General features: G+C 43.6%; 1 protein-coding gene across 1 annotated transcript in view; it reads left to right on the top strand.

Annotated features, from left to right (window-relative positions):
- Positions 1 to 16,179, top strand: part of NPHP1 (nephrocystin 1) — a 134,165-nt gene that overhangs the window by 104,694 nt on the left and 13,292 nt on the right. The window contains exons 14-17 of the mRNA XM_030194632.1: positions 3,607 to 3,689; positions 4,806 to 4,882; positions 8,396 to 8,495; positions 13,218 to 13,330. Of these exons, the coding sequence (XP_030050492.1) occupies positions 3,607 to 3,689; positions 4,806 to 4,882; positions 8,396 to 8,495; positions 13,218 to 13,330 (373 nt within the window). The remainder of the gene's footprint in view (positions 1 to 3,606; positions 3,690 to 4,805; positions 4,883 to 8,395; positions 8,496 to 13,217; positions 13,331 to 16,179) is intronic.

The raw sequence follows: 16,179 nt of genomic DNA, 5'->3' as shown, positions 1-16,179 counted from the left end.
GGTGTGAGGATGTTATAATGCCGTTACATCGCTCCATGGTGCTACCGCACCTTGAGTATTGTGTTCAATTCTGGTCGCCGCATCTCAAGAAAGATATAGTAGAATTGGAAAAGGTGCAGCGAAGGGCGACGAAAATGATAGCGGGGATGGGACGACTTCCCTATGAAGAAAGACTAAGGAGGCTAGGGCTTTTCAGCTTGGAGAAGAGACGGCTGAGGGGAGACATGATAGAGGTATATAAAATAATGAGTGGAACAGGTGAATGTGAAGCGTCTGTTCACGCTTTCCAAAAATACTAGGACTAGGCGATGAAACTACAGTGCAGTAAATTTAAAACAAATCGGAGAAAATGTTTCTTCGCCCAACGCGTAGTTAATCCCTGGAATTTGTTGCCAGAGAACGTGGTGAAGGCGGTTAGCTTGGCAGAGTTTAAAAAGGGGTTAGACGGTTTCCTAAAGGACAAGTCCATAAACCGCTACTAAATGGACTTGGGAAAATCCACAATTCCAGGAATAACATGTATAGAATGTTTGTACGTTTGGGAAGCTTGCCAGGTGCCCTTGGCCTGGATTGGCCGCTGTCGTGGACAGGATGCTGGGCTCGATGGACCCTTGGTCTTTTCCCAGTGTGGCATTACTTATGTACTTATGTAGTTAGTGAATGGAGGGTTTGATGAGGTGTAAAGGGAACAGTCTAAGAAGCCAAGTAAGAAGGGATAGCAGTGTTCAAGTGCCAGATCCGGTGGTGGGAGGCGGGGAATAGTGCTGGACAGACTTATACGGTCTGAGCCCTGAGCCGGGGAATGGTGCTGGGCAGACTTATACGGTGTGTGCCAGAGCTGGTGGTGGAAGGCGGGGCTGGTGGTTTGGAGGAGGGGATAGTGCTGGCCAGACTTATAAAGCCTCCGGGTAGTAAGTTCGGACTTGGCTTCTTATCACTTGGATTAGAGACTTTCTTCTTGCTCCAGGTAGGGGTGAGGGTGGGGTTTGGAGACAAGAGAATCGGAGTGGGAGAGAGAGGGGGCATCCCAGTCCTGGACCTGGGGAAGAAGGGGAGAGAGGGATGTTGGGCCTGTGGGAGGGAAGTACTGGTCCTCCCACTGCCCTGGGCCCTCAGGCACTGCCCGGTTGCCCGAATGGTCAGTCCGCCCCTACTCTTCCCATCTCATGAGAGATATAAATCCCCACTGGAGGAGCTCTCTTTCAAGTTTTTAAGAGAGATGGCCTTTGCAACCCCATTTAAGTTAGAGATGCAGGAGGAGCCCAGAGCAGAAACATTTGATTCCTCAACCATCCAAAGAAGCTGCGACAGTGCCTGCCTGTTCACAGAATTCTAAAGGAGTTTCAGATGAGAATGTGGGGGACCCAACCTCCCTACCCCACCCCTCTCCCGGATCTCAAGACTATTAACGAGAAGGTTAACTATGTATGGAGTCCAAAAGGCTTCTGTATTAGAGAAGTTTCGACTCCTCACCGTTCCATGGAGGCTGCATCTGCTCTTAAAAAGAGCCAAGAGCTCCAAGACTCACTACTCTGTGCCCCGTGAGAGGGAGATTCAGACATTGGAGTCTTTTGGGAAAAAGTTTTTTTTTTCATAACGCTGTGCTCATATCCTGCATAGCTACTTATTAGTTCTTTGTCATGTAAGTACATATCCATATTGCTCTCTGTAGTGGAGTTTGCCATCACTCTCCCTAGGGAGAAGGGTGAAGAACTTTGTTGGCTAGTAGCCCAAAGGAAGGAATGTGGAAAATACATAGTCTGTGCAGCTTATATTTTTGACACAGCATTGAGAGCTTCTACAGTGGGGATTAGTGCCTGCAGTCTCACCTAGCTGAGGGCTTCAGAAAAGCTTGCTAACGTGCTGTGCCATGGAGATAATCTTCTTGAAGTTAAGATGCAAAAAGCTACTCTTATCAAGCAGCACAGTGACACTTTTAAGACCTTCTCCAGACCCACATATGACCCAGTCTGCTTTTCCAGGAAGTATCACATCAGTGGGCAATGGAGATCCTACCCTCAAAGGCATAGGTATCCTACACTCTCAAGCAAGACCGGGATCTCACTGCTGTTCCAGATAGCAGAGAGCCCAGAAGTCCTGGTTAGCTCCACAACCAAAACCAGTGATGGGGTTTTGACTATTTCCAAGAGAAAATGACCACAGTTCCTATATCCATTACACATAACCAGCTGTAGGAGGAAGGCTAAAATTTTTTTTGCATACTGATGGTCTCTTATAACTTCAGACTTATGGGTTCTAAAAATAGTCCAAATAGAGTACCATCTGCAATTATATGACGTTCATCTAAATTGCCCTCCAAGAACATCAAGAACAAGCATTCAGCATCATGAAATTCTTACAAAGGAACTCTCTTCCCTCTTGGCAGCCACTGCTTTCTATCTACTTAACATAGAAAGTGTTATTTTTGGTGGTGATTATTTCAGCTCACAGAATAAGTGAACTCCATGTGCTAGTAACTGATTCACCCTACAAAAAGTTTTTTTGTTTTGTTTTTTTAACAATAAAGTGGTTTTGTGCACCCATCCAAAAATCCTTCCCGAGGTAGTATCAGACTTCCTGCCAATATTCCCCTAGACCTAACACAGAAAGGTGAAAGCACATTGTACATGTTGGATTGTGAGAGAGCCTTGGCCTTCTATATGGAGCGGACTAAGGCTTTTCATTTCTTTTGACCCTAACAGAATGAGGTCTGCTGTCGGCAAATTGGCTGGAAGACTACACTTCACTTATGCCCTGGCAGGCCTGACCCTAGAAAGATATGTTATAGCCTTTAATGTTAGTGCTATGGCGGTATCAGTAGCCCATTTGAGAACAGCCACCATAGAAGAAATTCACAGTGCTGTGATTTGGACATCTGTCCATTCATTCACATCACACTATGGTCTAGCAAAAGACTCCCAGTGCAACAGTAGATCTGGCCAGAAAGTCCTCCAAAATGTAAGCCCATTTCTTTCAGTTCCCAGGTTGCCTTATAAAATGAAACAAAACAAAAAAAAAACAGACAAACGCAAAAGGCTTTTTACCACCAATGTTGGTGTCTCCCTGTTGCAAAGTCATTACTTGTGTTATCCCCCTTTCTTGTTGAAGGCAGTCGGTAGCTAAGGAGTCCTGTGTTGTAAGGATTTTAATATCCTGGTTATCCTTGAAGAAAATGGAGTTATTTTCCAGTAGCAGCTATTCTCCAAGGACAGCATGATGCAATCCTTACATACCCTCTTACTTCCCCAAGGAAAATTGTATTATTCTCGAGCTAGTAAATAGACTGACATGGTCCCATATGACAGTGACATATGGGAAATGATTGCATACGAGTGCTTGAACCAGCTCAAAAGTTCTAATTATCCGTCCTAGAGTAGAGTTCCAATGCTGAATTTGAAGTTACCCATGTTGTAAGGATTTGTATCCTGCTGTCTTGTTTCTATGCATAACTGTTTTTGTTATATATTTCAGAAGTTTAAAGCTCATAGTTATATTTTTATCCAGTTGGAAAGATGTTTTATCTTTACCACACAAAAACTTGCTGAGCAGTTGAAAGTTAATTTGATTTGATGATATAAATATCTGTCTACATATTTTATTTTCTAGTCAGTTGGTGAAAAGGGAGAACTAAGCTGTGGATGGGCATTTTTAAAACTTTTTGACTCTAATGGAGCACCTGTTCCTACCAAGTAAGATATATTTTTCTTTTCACTGAAATTTTAGTTTTGGAAATAAGTGGATGGAACAGCTGTAGGATACTTTTATTGAACACACTTATTTAACGCCAATTATAAAGAAAAGTAGGCTCCTGCTCTTCTTTATAGAAGACTAGCGTAACTGGTAACTAGTGCAAGCTTTCACAGTGCTGGCATCAATGCTCATGCCTAGATTGGAGAGATATGTGTGTAAATTTTAGTATTCGATAATTTATATGTAGGAGTGTGCACCCTGCTCAAACTCTGCTTATATGAACACTCATTTGCAAAGTATATGCCGTTGAAGATAGATACGTACTTAAGAATAGCATTACTATCAATTATGTGCATATGTTTTCACATATGCGTGTAAATGTTTACTAGTTTTAATAGTTTACAACATTTGATATACCCAGAGTGGTTTACAGTCTAATAAAAAAGATAGAAAAGAACTCCGTAACTTAAAAGAAAGGCACATGCATTCCATACACACAGAGACAGGCTTTCAAGACAATTTTTTGATCACAAATTGCCATCCCCACTCAAAATTCAGGTTTCTAACAGCCTTGGATACTCACCCAAGCCATGTGCTTGATGGGAAACAATAGGTTTTAAGTTTCACTTTGAATTGATTTAAAGAAATTTCCTCCAGTTTGTGTACTTTTATCAGTTGAAAATCACTGCAGCACTCTATATTTACACGCAGTAAACATAGAGGTTAAGACGTTTGCACCTTTATGCGGAGTATTTTTATCAGTATAAAGTTTTTTGTATTTTTTAATGAACTGGAGGTAGATTGGGGAAGGGAAAGTATGCACAGTGATTGCATTTTCAATTCAAATCACTTTTTATAATTTTATAATTTTTGGCTTGCATCTGCAGGTGTAAAGTATGTGGGCACAAAAGTACCTGTGTTCTGTGTAATGCCAACATTTTGAAAGAAAAACCTCCGCATAGAGTTTCCCTCTCAAGAATGTGCTTACAAGCCCCTTCATGCATAGTTTTAGAATTACATCTCTCACTTTTTAAATTATACCCTTCTGTCTCAAATAAGTATGTTTTTCTTTACCTTCCTTAAAGAGGATGTTTTCTGTTTTTTGTCATATGAAGAACATATGAGCTTCCGTTGAATGGTGGCACTCCTTATGAAAAAGGTATTGAAGTGGACCCATCAATTGTAAGACGAGGTAAAGTTTTATATTTCAGTAACCAAGAATAAGAGAAGGATTTATTTATTTAATTTGCTTTGTACTTCACGCTCATCCAGGGTAACACAATAAGTTGAAAGTTCTCACTTATGGGGGAATTTTCTACAGGTCACCTAAACTTAAGCACTAAGAAGCTGCATGCTGAGTGCAAATTCTATATTGCTAATTATGCATGTAATTATAATTATAGAATACTAGCCTAAGTCTGCAGTTACGCACCAACACTAGGTGTGGCTGCTTATACCATGTCAATGGCTGGTGTAAATATCTGCGAATAAATGTTAGTTGCGCATGTAACTGACATGTTTATAGACACTTACCCCCAGGTTCTATATAGTGCGCCTAGCGTTCGCCAAAATCCAAGCGGATTCTATAACAGCACATGTAACTTAATTAGCTTAACAAGGCAATCATCATTGTTAACAGCACTTAACGAGCAAGAATGTGCACTAATTGACAATTAGAATTTACATACACAAATTGTTAAGCGTATTCTGTAATGCAGAGCGCCTAAATTTTAATTCATGCAGGAAAAAAGGGGTGTGGTTATGGGCAAGGAAATGGGTTTTTCCTGGGCATTCCAAAAGTTACACACACTGTTATAGAATATGGTCCTCTGCGCCTAAATCTGTGTGCCAGGCTTTACGCCATGTTTTCATTGATATAAATGGAGGTGTGTAGATTTAGGCACTAGGATATCAAGTAAGCATATTTTATATGCTGTGCCTAAATCTAGGTGTCTTATAGAATACGCTTAGGTGAGAATGTTTTCCGCATGGATTTTTTTAGGCACTGTATATAGAAACTGGCCCTTAGCACTTACATTTTTGCCATGCTTCTGACCCTCCAATGTGCATTTACATGCAACCAAATAGTATGGGGTCTGCATTAGAAGATGTATAAGAAGAGACTTGAAGACCTGAATACGTATAGAGGAAAGAAGAGATGGGGTGATATGATACATGGGAAGGTTACTACTACTACTTATCATTTCTATAGCGCTACAAGGCATACGCAGCGCTGCACACCATACGCAAAAAAAGACAGTCCCTGCTCAAAGAGCTTACAATCTAGATAAGACATGAGACAGACAGAACAATTAAGGGTAGGGGAATAAAGAGGTGAGGATAGGGCAGTAAGTGAGGGTACTGAGTAAGAGTCATGGTTAGGAGTCAAAAGCAGTAGCAAAGAGGTGGGCTTTAAGCCTAGATTTGAAGACAGCTAGAGACTGAGCCTGACGTACCGGCTCAGGGAGTCTATTCCAGGCATAGGGAGCAGCGAGATAGAAGAAACGGAGCCTGGAGTTAGTAGTGGGGGAGAAGGGGGATGACAGGAGATATTTACCCAGCGAACGGAGTTCACGGGGAGGAGTGTAGGGAGAGATGAGAGCGGAAAGGTACTGAGGAGCTGCGGAGTGGATGCACTTGTAGGTCAATAGGAGAAGTTTGAACTGTATGTGGAAGTGGATAGGGAACCAGTGAAGCGACTTGAGGAGAGGGCTAACGTGAGTATAGCGACTCTGGCAGAATATAAGACGTGCAGCAGAGTTTTGGACAGATTGAAGGGGAGAGAGAAGGCTGAGCGGGAGACCAGCGAGAAGCAAGTTGCAGTAGTCTAGGCGAGAGGTGATAAGGGTGTGGGTAAGGGTTTTGGTAGCGTCCTCGGAAAGGAAAGGGCGAATTTTGTTGATATTATAGAGAAAGAAACGACAGGTTTTGGCAATCTGCTGAATATGAGCAGAGAAGGAGAGAGAAGAGTTGAAGATGACTCCAAGGTTGCACGCAGACGGGACAGGGAGGATGAGAGTGTTATCTACAGAAATAGAGAACGGTATATGATATAGGTTGCTGTGCTCGAATTAGTGCAAACTTGCAGAGGGTTTCAAATAGAAGGAAAGCCCCAATATGGAGCAGGAAGGCTATAGAACTAAGAGCATGAAATGAAACTACAAGAAGGAAAACTTAAAAGCAACATCAGGAAATACTTTTTCACCAAAAAGGCTAATAGGTACCTGGAATACCCTCCTGATTGAGGTGGTCGGGAAAAACAGTGACAGAATTTAAAAAGATGTGGGATACATGCAGAGAATCCCTATCTAGCAAGTGGATGGGGGTCAAAGGAAACTAATCTCATGGAGGGGTGTAACCTGCACAGAGTTGCAGGTACAACCCTAAACTAAGGCACTGAGGTAGTTGCCTGCGTTTTCTGCACAGCACTACAGGTATGACTCTAGTCACCTTCCTGGGCAGATAAGATGGATTATGCTGGATTTTTTTCTGCCATCTAATATTTGACCAGAGCAAGAAATATATATTTTTTTTTAGCAACAACTGGATACATTTGTATTAGTAAGGAGAAATTAAATGGTATGATAGGTCTAATACTATTCTTTTTTTTTGTTACATTTGTACCCCGCGCTTTCCAACTCATGGCAGGCTCAATGCGGCAGGCAATGGAGGGTTAAGTGACTTGCCCAGAGTCACAAGGAGCTGCCTGTGCCTGAAGTGGGAATCAAACTCAGTTCCTCAGTTCCCCAGGACCAAAGTCCACCACCCTAACCACTAGGCCACTCCTCCACTGTTGCTACTATTTGAGATTCTACATGGAATGTTGCTATTCCACTAGAAGTCGGCCTTTGCAGATCAGCAATGTGGCCGCGCAGGCTTCTGCTTCTGTGAGTCTGACGTCCTGCACGTACGTGCAGGACGTCAGACTCACAGAAACAGAAGCCTGCGCAGCCTTCTACATGGAATGTTGCTAGTGGAATAGCAACATTCCATGTAGAATCTCCAATAGTAGCAACATTCCACGTAGAATCTCCAATAGTAGCAACATTCCATGTAGAATCTCCAATAGTATCTATTTTATTTTTGTTACATTTGTACCCCGCGCTTTCCCACTCATGGCAGGCTCAATGCGGCTTACATGGGGCAATGGAGGGTTAAGTGACTTGCCCAGAGTCACAAGGAGCTGCCTGTGCCGGGAATCGAACTCAGTTCCCCAGGACCAAAGTCCACCACCCCTAACCACTAGGCCATGGCTCTGATCTTTACCATGTTTATATCAGCATATTACACACAAATAAATTAGAAATCTACTGTTTTAACTTTCTTCTTGATTACCATTTTTGAACTTTAGACTGGCAGTCTTAAATCAGGTAAATATTATTAATGTTCAACTTGATTGACCTTTCTTTTCTGTTAACAGTAGCAATTTTCACAGTAAGAAACATTTGGTTGTAGTTAAAAAAAAAAGAAAAAAAAGGTTCTTCATAGTTAATGTATAAGTCCAGTAAAACATTCTAAGATGTCTGTTCCTGGATGCGTATGTAGTGGACAGACTCACAAGCTTCTAGTAAATACTAAAATGGAGTAGATTTCCCATGCAGGCTCTATTGGTGACATCATCCAAAGATAAGTAATTAAATTAAGAAAGATTATATTCTTTTACATCTGGGTACTTTTGTTAATCATATTCTTTTTTTTTCTTAAGCAAATAGTGGGGTTTTCCATCAAATGATGACACTTAGGAAACAGCCTCGACTTTTAGTAAAGTTAAGGTCCAGTGGCTCAAGAAGACGCGCCATGCTAAAGTAAGTTTGGCTAATTATTAAACGTGCTCAGTGTGAACAGAAAATAAAGGAAGGATAGACGAATATTTTCTGACACTACCAATCAGCCTGTCTTGTAAAGCGTACAGGAGAATGCTCATTTAAGAGCTGCTTATTTTCACTATCCTCTAACTGAAATTTTGTTTTTCATTCAATAGTTAAATGTAGACAGCAAAGTAATTTATGTCCTCTAGACTCCAAAAATGTTCTTGTTAACGTCAATAAATCTCACTACGTAAAATGTTTATACCCTGAAAAAGTGAAACCAGACTACATTTGTTTCTGTGAAGTACCTTTTTTTTTCTGGAAACATGTAGCTAATAATGGTCAACACAGTTGGTATTTCAAATATTTTGTACCTAAATGGTACAACCAGTTAAACCTCTGATTCTGTGAAGAGTCCATTCAGTGGACTGCATTGTGTTTACTCTCTGTGAAGGCTTTCCCTTTCTCTGCCTATTTCACCTAGTCAGGGTTGCAGATTAGGCAAGTTGAGACGCACATGTATTTCTATATTGCATATTTGTTATTTGTAATATTTTTAAAGTTGTATTTGAACATAATTGGATTCTTCTGTTATACAGTCTGTATCTATATATTTTATTTTATGCATTTAAGTACTTTTCTCTGAGAAGGGACTCTCAAAGGGGGTCTGTGGCACCATGAGGAAGTGCCTAGACAAACCCTAGTCCCCCATAAGGCATATCCTCCCCAGGCCATCTTAACAGTCCCAAACCTTGGAAGCCTAGGCAGGAGGGAGTGGCCCAAATCAGGGAGAATAAATCTGAGCATAGGAGAGTCACAGAGGGTCTTGGCATACCAAAGGTGGCTGAAGATAGCCTCCATTTTCTGCCAGCGATAGCTGAGGGAAGCCCCCAAACCTGGCCAGAGCTGTAGCTGAGGAGTTTGAGTAGTACAGCCTGCAAGGCGACAGGCCTTTATATAAAGGGCAGAGACTGCTAGAACCCATTTTTGTGTCCGACTGTCAGGCCTGTTAGAGACCAGGCCTTTGTGAATTACTTATCATGGATGTTTTTCAAAGTGCTCTGCTCAGACAAATGGTGACAGAACCCACGAAGGAGGGAGCGACACTGGATCTGGTGCTCACAAATGGGGAAAGTGTGTCAAATGTCCGAGTGGGTGCCCACCTAGGCAGCAGTGACCATCAAACAGTTTGGTTTGATATGACAGCTGAAGTGGAGGGCAGCCACTCATGACTCAAAGTCCTGGATTTCAAACATGCTGACTTTAGCAAAATGGGGGAATACCTGAAGAAAGAGCTGATGGGCTGGGAGGGCCTATATTTGGATCTCATTAACGTTGAGCTGGAGTTTTGAGCATTGGGGTCTCAGTACCTCACTCCTCTTTCTCTTCACCAGGATATGGTGGTGGATGGTTCCACCTGTGACCAGTGCAGCAGCTTTATAGGCTTTACCACTGCCCTCCACTCCTCTGTCCAAGTGTAGTGGCTGTGTTAGCCAAAGACCCTCTTCCCTTAATAGTAATGGTGCAGTGGCTAGGGAAGCAAGAGCCAAAAACATAAGTACATAAGTATAAGTATTGCCACACTGGGACACAGTAAAGGTCCATCAAGCCCAGATCGTTATTAAATGGACTTGGGGAAAATCCACTGTTTCTGGGATAAGCAGTATAAAATGTTTTGTACATTTTTGGGATCTTGCCAGGTATTTGTGACCTGGATTGGCCACTGTTGGAAACAGGATGCTGGGCTCGATGGACCTTTGGTCTTTCCCAGTATGGCAATACTTATGTACTTATGTATGTTCATTTGGTTCAGGTAAGTTTGGGGTTATAACGACCAAGATCCCAGAAATGGATCTGTTCTTTTAATGTTCCTTATGTTGGAATCTCTTGTTGTTTAAAAGTTAGGGAGGAGGGTTAGGTACATAAGGTATTTATGTTAGGGGGGTATATGTTTAATGACAATTTTCTTGATGTATGTTTAAAACTTGAATTAAAAAGATATTAAAGTGAATGTATTTCTAAACAGCTAAAGTTATGCATAGTTCATTTTTATTTGATTTACTCCCCCCGATCAAGTTAGTATCTAAGTAGTTTACAATCCGAGAAAATTAGGAGTTGAAAAGAGGAGAGACAGTGGGTGGACTAGGTTACATGGTAATTCTCAATAAATTAGGGGGCCCCTTTTACTAAGCCACGTGTCTTCACTCGCTCAATGCGTGCCAAAATGGAGTTACCGCCTGGCTACCGCGTGGCTCTTGTGGTAATTTCATTTTTGGCACGTGTCCGATACACGTGGCTGAAAAATCATTTTTATTTTCAGATGCGCGTATTGAACGCGCGCCAAGTGTCATTCGACATGTGTAGGTCTTTACCGCTGAGTCAATGGCTGGCGGTAAGGTCACAGACCCAAAATGAATGTGTGGCAATTTTGATTTTGCCACACATCCATTTTTGGCAAAAATAAAAAAAAGGTCTTTTTTACAGGCGTGCTGAAAAATGGATTGGTACGCGCCCAAAACACTACCGCAAGCCATTTTTCAGCACACCTTAGTAAAAGGACCCTTAGGAGACTAATGGGTCCTTGTACTAAGGTGCGCTAACGGATTTAGCGAACACTAACACAGTGGCTTTAAGTGCCATGCAGCCCATAGGTATGCAATGGGCTGCATGCTAAATCCGTTGGCAAACCCTTAGTAAAAGGACTCCTAAGTAAATATGAAATAATAAATAAAATTAATTGAAAATGGTGCTGAGTGAAAACATGTTCATCCTTCAATGAGATAAACATGCTACCATCATTGAACCCGAGGAAGGATAAGCATATATGTCCATCTGCTTCACCACTGTAAATTTCAAACTCATCTGGATCAAAACTTCCTCTGGGTGCTAAAGTGAACTCAAACACTTCACTCTTCTCCCAAACTGATGTGATGGTGCAATAAAATCAATCACTCTTGTTTTACAAAAACCCTCTTCTTCATCTCTTCATAAAGTCACATCCATTGCATATCACTACCATTTCTCTCAACAATCCTACTCATTAACTGTTGTTCATCACAGAACTCCAACTCTCTTGCTCTTGATGTGATGTGATATATTGCCTAATGCTAGATGCCAAATATGCATGTAGCTTATGGAATAATAGCACTTACGCGCGTCATTAGCACCAGTAATTGCTAGGTGCTAGTTTACCCCATAAGTGCTAGGTGCTAGTTTATAAAGTACGCAAAAGGGCGTACATGTAGGCAGAGCATGGGCAAGCCATGGGCACGTCACCAAGTAACGTGTGCAACTTGTACAATACTATCTGTTGTATGGTGCACTTAGGTGTGTCAGCTTACACCACCCACTGACCTGCTGTAAGTGGGCATGCCTAAATTTCATCATGCCAGGGTGGGTTTGTGCTAGTATTTTATAACAGCTTAGACACATCTTGTGACCATTATAGAATTGGTGCTAAGCAGTGGCGTAGCTATGTGGGGCCTGAGGGGGCCTGGGTCCCCGTAGATTTCATCCTGGACCCTCCTCTCGCCAACCCTCTCGACCCCCCCCCCCCACCGCAAACCCTCCCCTGCCGCCGCCTACCTTTGCTTTTGCTGGCGGGGGACCCCAATCCCCGCCAGCCGACATCCTCTTCGTCCTGCAGTCAGCGCAAAAAAGTCTTTGTTCTGTTGAATGCTGATGTCCTTCACGTTGTACGTGCAGGATGTCAACGTGCAACAGAACGAAGACTTTTTTGCGCTGACTGCAGGACAAAGAGGACGTCGACTGGCGGGACCCCGCCAGCAAAAGCAAAGGTAGGCGGCGGTGGGGTAGGGTTCGCGGCAAGAGGGCAGGAGGTCGTGAAAGGTGGTGGCGGGTCGGCAATGGCGGGGGGGGGGGGGGGTCAGTGGCGCCGGGGGGGGGGGCTAAAATGTGCCCCCTCACCTCGGGCTCTGGACCCCCCTCCCACCAAAGTCTGGCTACGCCCCTGGCGCTAAGTGGGCCCTATTGTGGCACCTACATCTTGGCACTAACTTAATGAATTGCCCCCGAATTACTTATCCTTTTGAAGTTAATGGATGACAGCCTGGCTGAATATTTACCTCTTTGGACTCTACAGGTTTTTGAGGAGAATTATTAATGCTTAATCCACACGATAAAAAGTGGCCTGTGCTAGTTTTGGCACGTGAAATTGGCATGCGCTGGGCCACTTTTTAAAGCGGCAAGAAAAAGGCCTTTTTAAAACATGGAGCAGTAAATTAGCATTCGTCTATTTACTGCCTGAGGTCTTACCGCCACCTGTTTAGAAGGCGGTAAGGGCTCACATGCTAATACCGCGGTAATTGGGCAGCATGCGACAATGTGGCTGTGCTGCCTATTACCACCGGGAACGCCCCGCCCCCTGCAGTAGAAAATAGAAAATTATTTTCTACCACAGTAAACTGCACACGCCAACTTCGGAACTACCGCTGGGCTCCCATGCGATTTGGTGCATGCTAGCCACACAGTAGCCAAAAGGGCCCCATAGTTAATACCAAAATGTTTTACAGTTTAGATTGAAACTGACCAGGGATATCGTGACTGAGACAGTTGAGTTCAAACTGCTTTGTGGATCATGACGTTTTCTACTAGTTAGCTTTGTTTTAGTTAGCTCTTTTTAACCATGTGCAATAAATGTATTTAAGTAGAAATAAGAGATTTAAAGGCATTGCCTTGTTTTTTCTTTCCCTTGTCTAGTCTGCTTCCAGAAACACTGATTGGCAGTCTATGCAATGTGCATTTGTTGGTATTTTATCGACAGTTTCTTGGTGATACACTCCTAAAAGACAGAATAGGCAGGCAAAATGCAGGTACGCCTTAGTCTTCTTCTGATTAAATAAAAATAAATGTATTGCAATAATGTTGATTATTTTTATTATTTATTTATTTTCCTTTGTAAACTTCCTCTATCAACTAAAAATTTCATACCGGTGCATCCTGGTGTACATGGCACTTAGCCCTGCACAGTGCATCCCATGATGCATAGGCATGGGCTGGACGCTGCCATTTTGCACAGGGCAGACCCAGAGGCAGGAGGTGTTGCTTCTGCCCTGCTGCCGCCATCTTTTTCAAGGTATGGGGAGGGAAGAGGAGGAGGCTACTAAACTACCAGTGCCATTCTTAGTGTGGGGGAGGAGGGGAGGGGGTCGCTAGATCACCAGGGCCATGCTTGGTGCAGGGAGATTGGGAGAGGGTCGCTAGACATCCAGGGCCATTCTTGGTGTGTGGGGAAGGGATGAAGAGGGAGTTGGAGGGGTTCACTAGACCACCAAGGCCATTTTTGGTGCAGGGGTGTTGTGAGGGGTGCAGGAAGAGGAGGGGAGGGGACCGCTTGACGACCAGGGCCATTCTTGCTGTGGGAGGGTTGGGAGGGAGTCTGGGTCTACTGGACCACCAGGAAATCTTAAAGATGCGGGGGGGGGGGGGGGGGGTGGTATCCATGTCACTGGGGAGAGGTAGGGAGCACAAGAAGGAAGCCTTTACAAACTGCCTGTTTGTGTTTTCCTCCTCTTCCAACAGCTCCAAATTAGCTCATTAGAGCTTAGGCGCTCAGAAGCTGTTCATCGCCCGGAACGCTCATTAGAATACTAATGAGCTCATTGTAATACATTTGCATGGGGTTCTCGGTGGCTGCTAACTGCACACATAAGAGCCACGGAAAACCCTTTTGTGCATTACTGGCAAAATAACGCTTTCTTTAGACTATCTACAACCAGTCTAAAGCAAACATTCCTAGCATGATAAGCTTATTGCATCTGGCCCTCAGAGTGTTACATGTGACCAGCCACCATCTTAGGCTGTAACCCCAGGACCAGATTTTATAAATGCATTTACTTTTCCTACTAGACCAATCCAGACATGGGAATCTCAACTTTCCCAGTGAAAATATCACAACTGTAAGGAATGGTGCAGACAGGTTCTTGCCTATCTTATTTTCTTCCACCAGGCAGTCATTCTCCATCCAGTGCCATCTGGCTGCTTAAAGTAGTTTCTTCTCTCCATGTGAACCAGGCTGTTGGCTTTCCAGCCTTTTGGAGGAAGAGTGTTGGGGGGGGGGGGGGGGGGGGGAGGGAAGGATCTCTATCTGGTAGACGTGTGGAGGAGAGTTCCAGAAGTCGGACAAGCTATTTGTCCTTTATGGAGGATCTGGGGGATCCATACTCTTTCAACAGATATGCAAAGGTTTACAAGTTCCAGAGGGTTTGTGAACACACTGAACAGGGGTTAGGGACCAGAGCAGTGACGTGTAATTAAACTCTAGAATTCGTTCCAAAGAATGTAGTAAAAGCAGTTAGCTTAGCAGGGTTTAAAAAAGGTTTGGATAGCTTCCTACAAGAAAAGTCCACAAGCCATTATTAAAATGGACTTGGGGAAAATCCACTGCTTATTTCTAGGATAAGCAGCATAAAATGTATTGCACTGTTTTGGAATCTTGCCAGTTACTTGAAACCTGGATTGGCTACTGTTGGAAACAGGATGCTGGGCTTGATGGACCTTTGGTCCATCCCTGTATGGCAATACTTAAGTACTTAAGATATTTGTAGGGTAGCTGCCCGGTGACTGCTACATTCCTTTATCTATTGTAGCATTATAGGTTAAATGTGCAGGCTGTAGTGGCATTCTACTTTTGGGACAGGTATCCTCAGGGCAGCCTTGGCTTCTTGCTACCCAGTTTATTGAAGAGCTTGAGTACATCCTATGTGTCTGAAGTGGTCAAGCAGGATTTTCGGAAGGCGTTTGATAAAGTACCTCATGAAAGACTCCAGAGGAAATTGGAGAGTCATGGGATATGAGGTAGTGTTCTATTGTGGATTAAAAACTGGTTAAAAGATAGAAAACAGAGAGTAGGGTTAAATGGTCAGTATTCTCAATGGAGAAGAGTAGTTAGTGGGGTTCCCCAGGGCTTTGTGCTAGGACCGCTGCTTTTTGAGGAAAGGCTAAAGCGGCTAGGGCTCTTCAGCTTGGAGAAAAGGCGACTGGGGGGAGATATGATAGAGATCTGTAAAATAATGAGTGGAGCTGAACGGGTAGATGTGAAGCGTCTGTTTACACTTTCCAAAAGTACTAGGACTAGAGGGCATGCGATGAAGCTACAATGTAGTAAATTTAAAACGAATCGGAGAAAATGTTTCTTCACTCAACGTGTAATTCAGGGGCGTAGCCAGACACCCAATTTTGGTGGACCTGGGCCCAAGATGGGTGGGCAGAAGAACTCTGCCCTATCCCACAAGTGCTTTGGTCTCTCCCTCTCTCGCCTTTATACCATATGGTCTCTCAGACATCCCCCTAACCTTTTAAATAGCAGACTTTCACCGGCAGCGAGCAGCAACTAATACACACTGCTCATGTTGGCCCCACAGCCTTCCCTCTGATGCAACTTCCTGTTTCCGCCTAGGTGGGAATACATCAGAAGGAAGGCTGTGTGGCCGGTGTGAGCAGTATGTATCAGTTGCTGCCCGTTCAGGCGAAGATCTGCTATTTACAAGGTATGCAGGAGGGATAGTTGGGAGTTTTCTGCTGGTGGGGCTTAGGGATCCCTGCCAGCCACATCATAGCTGTGCTGCTACTGGGTGGGCCTAAGCCCAAAGTGGGTGGGCCTGGGCCCACCGGGGCCCACCCTTGGCTACGCCACTGGTGTAATTAAACTCTGGAATTCGTT

The sequence above is a fragment of the Microcaecilia unicolor genome, chromosome 3 (assembly GCF_901765095.1).
Source record: "Microcaecilia unicolor chromosome 3, aMicUni1.1, whole genome shotgun sequence".
NCBI classification, from domain to species: domain Eukaryota; kingdom Metazoa; phylum Chordata; class Amphibia; order Gymnophiona; family Siphonopidae; genus Microcaecilia; species Microcaecilia unicolor.
Note: the sequence above shows the minus strand (reverse complement) of the source record. Positions and strands in the feature narration are given on the sequence as shown.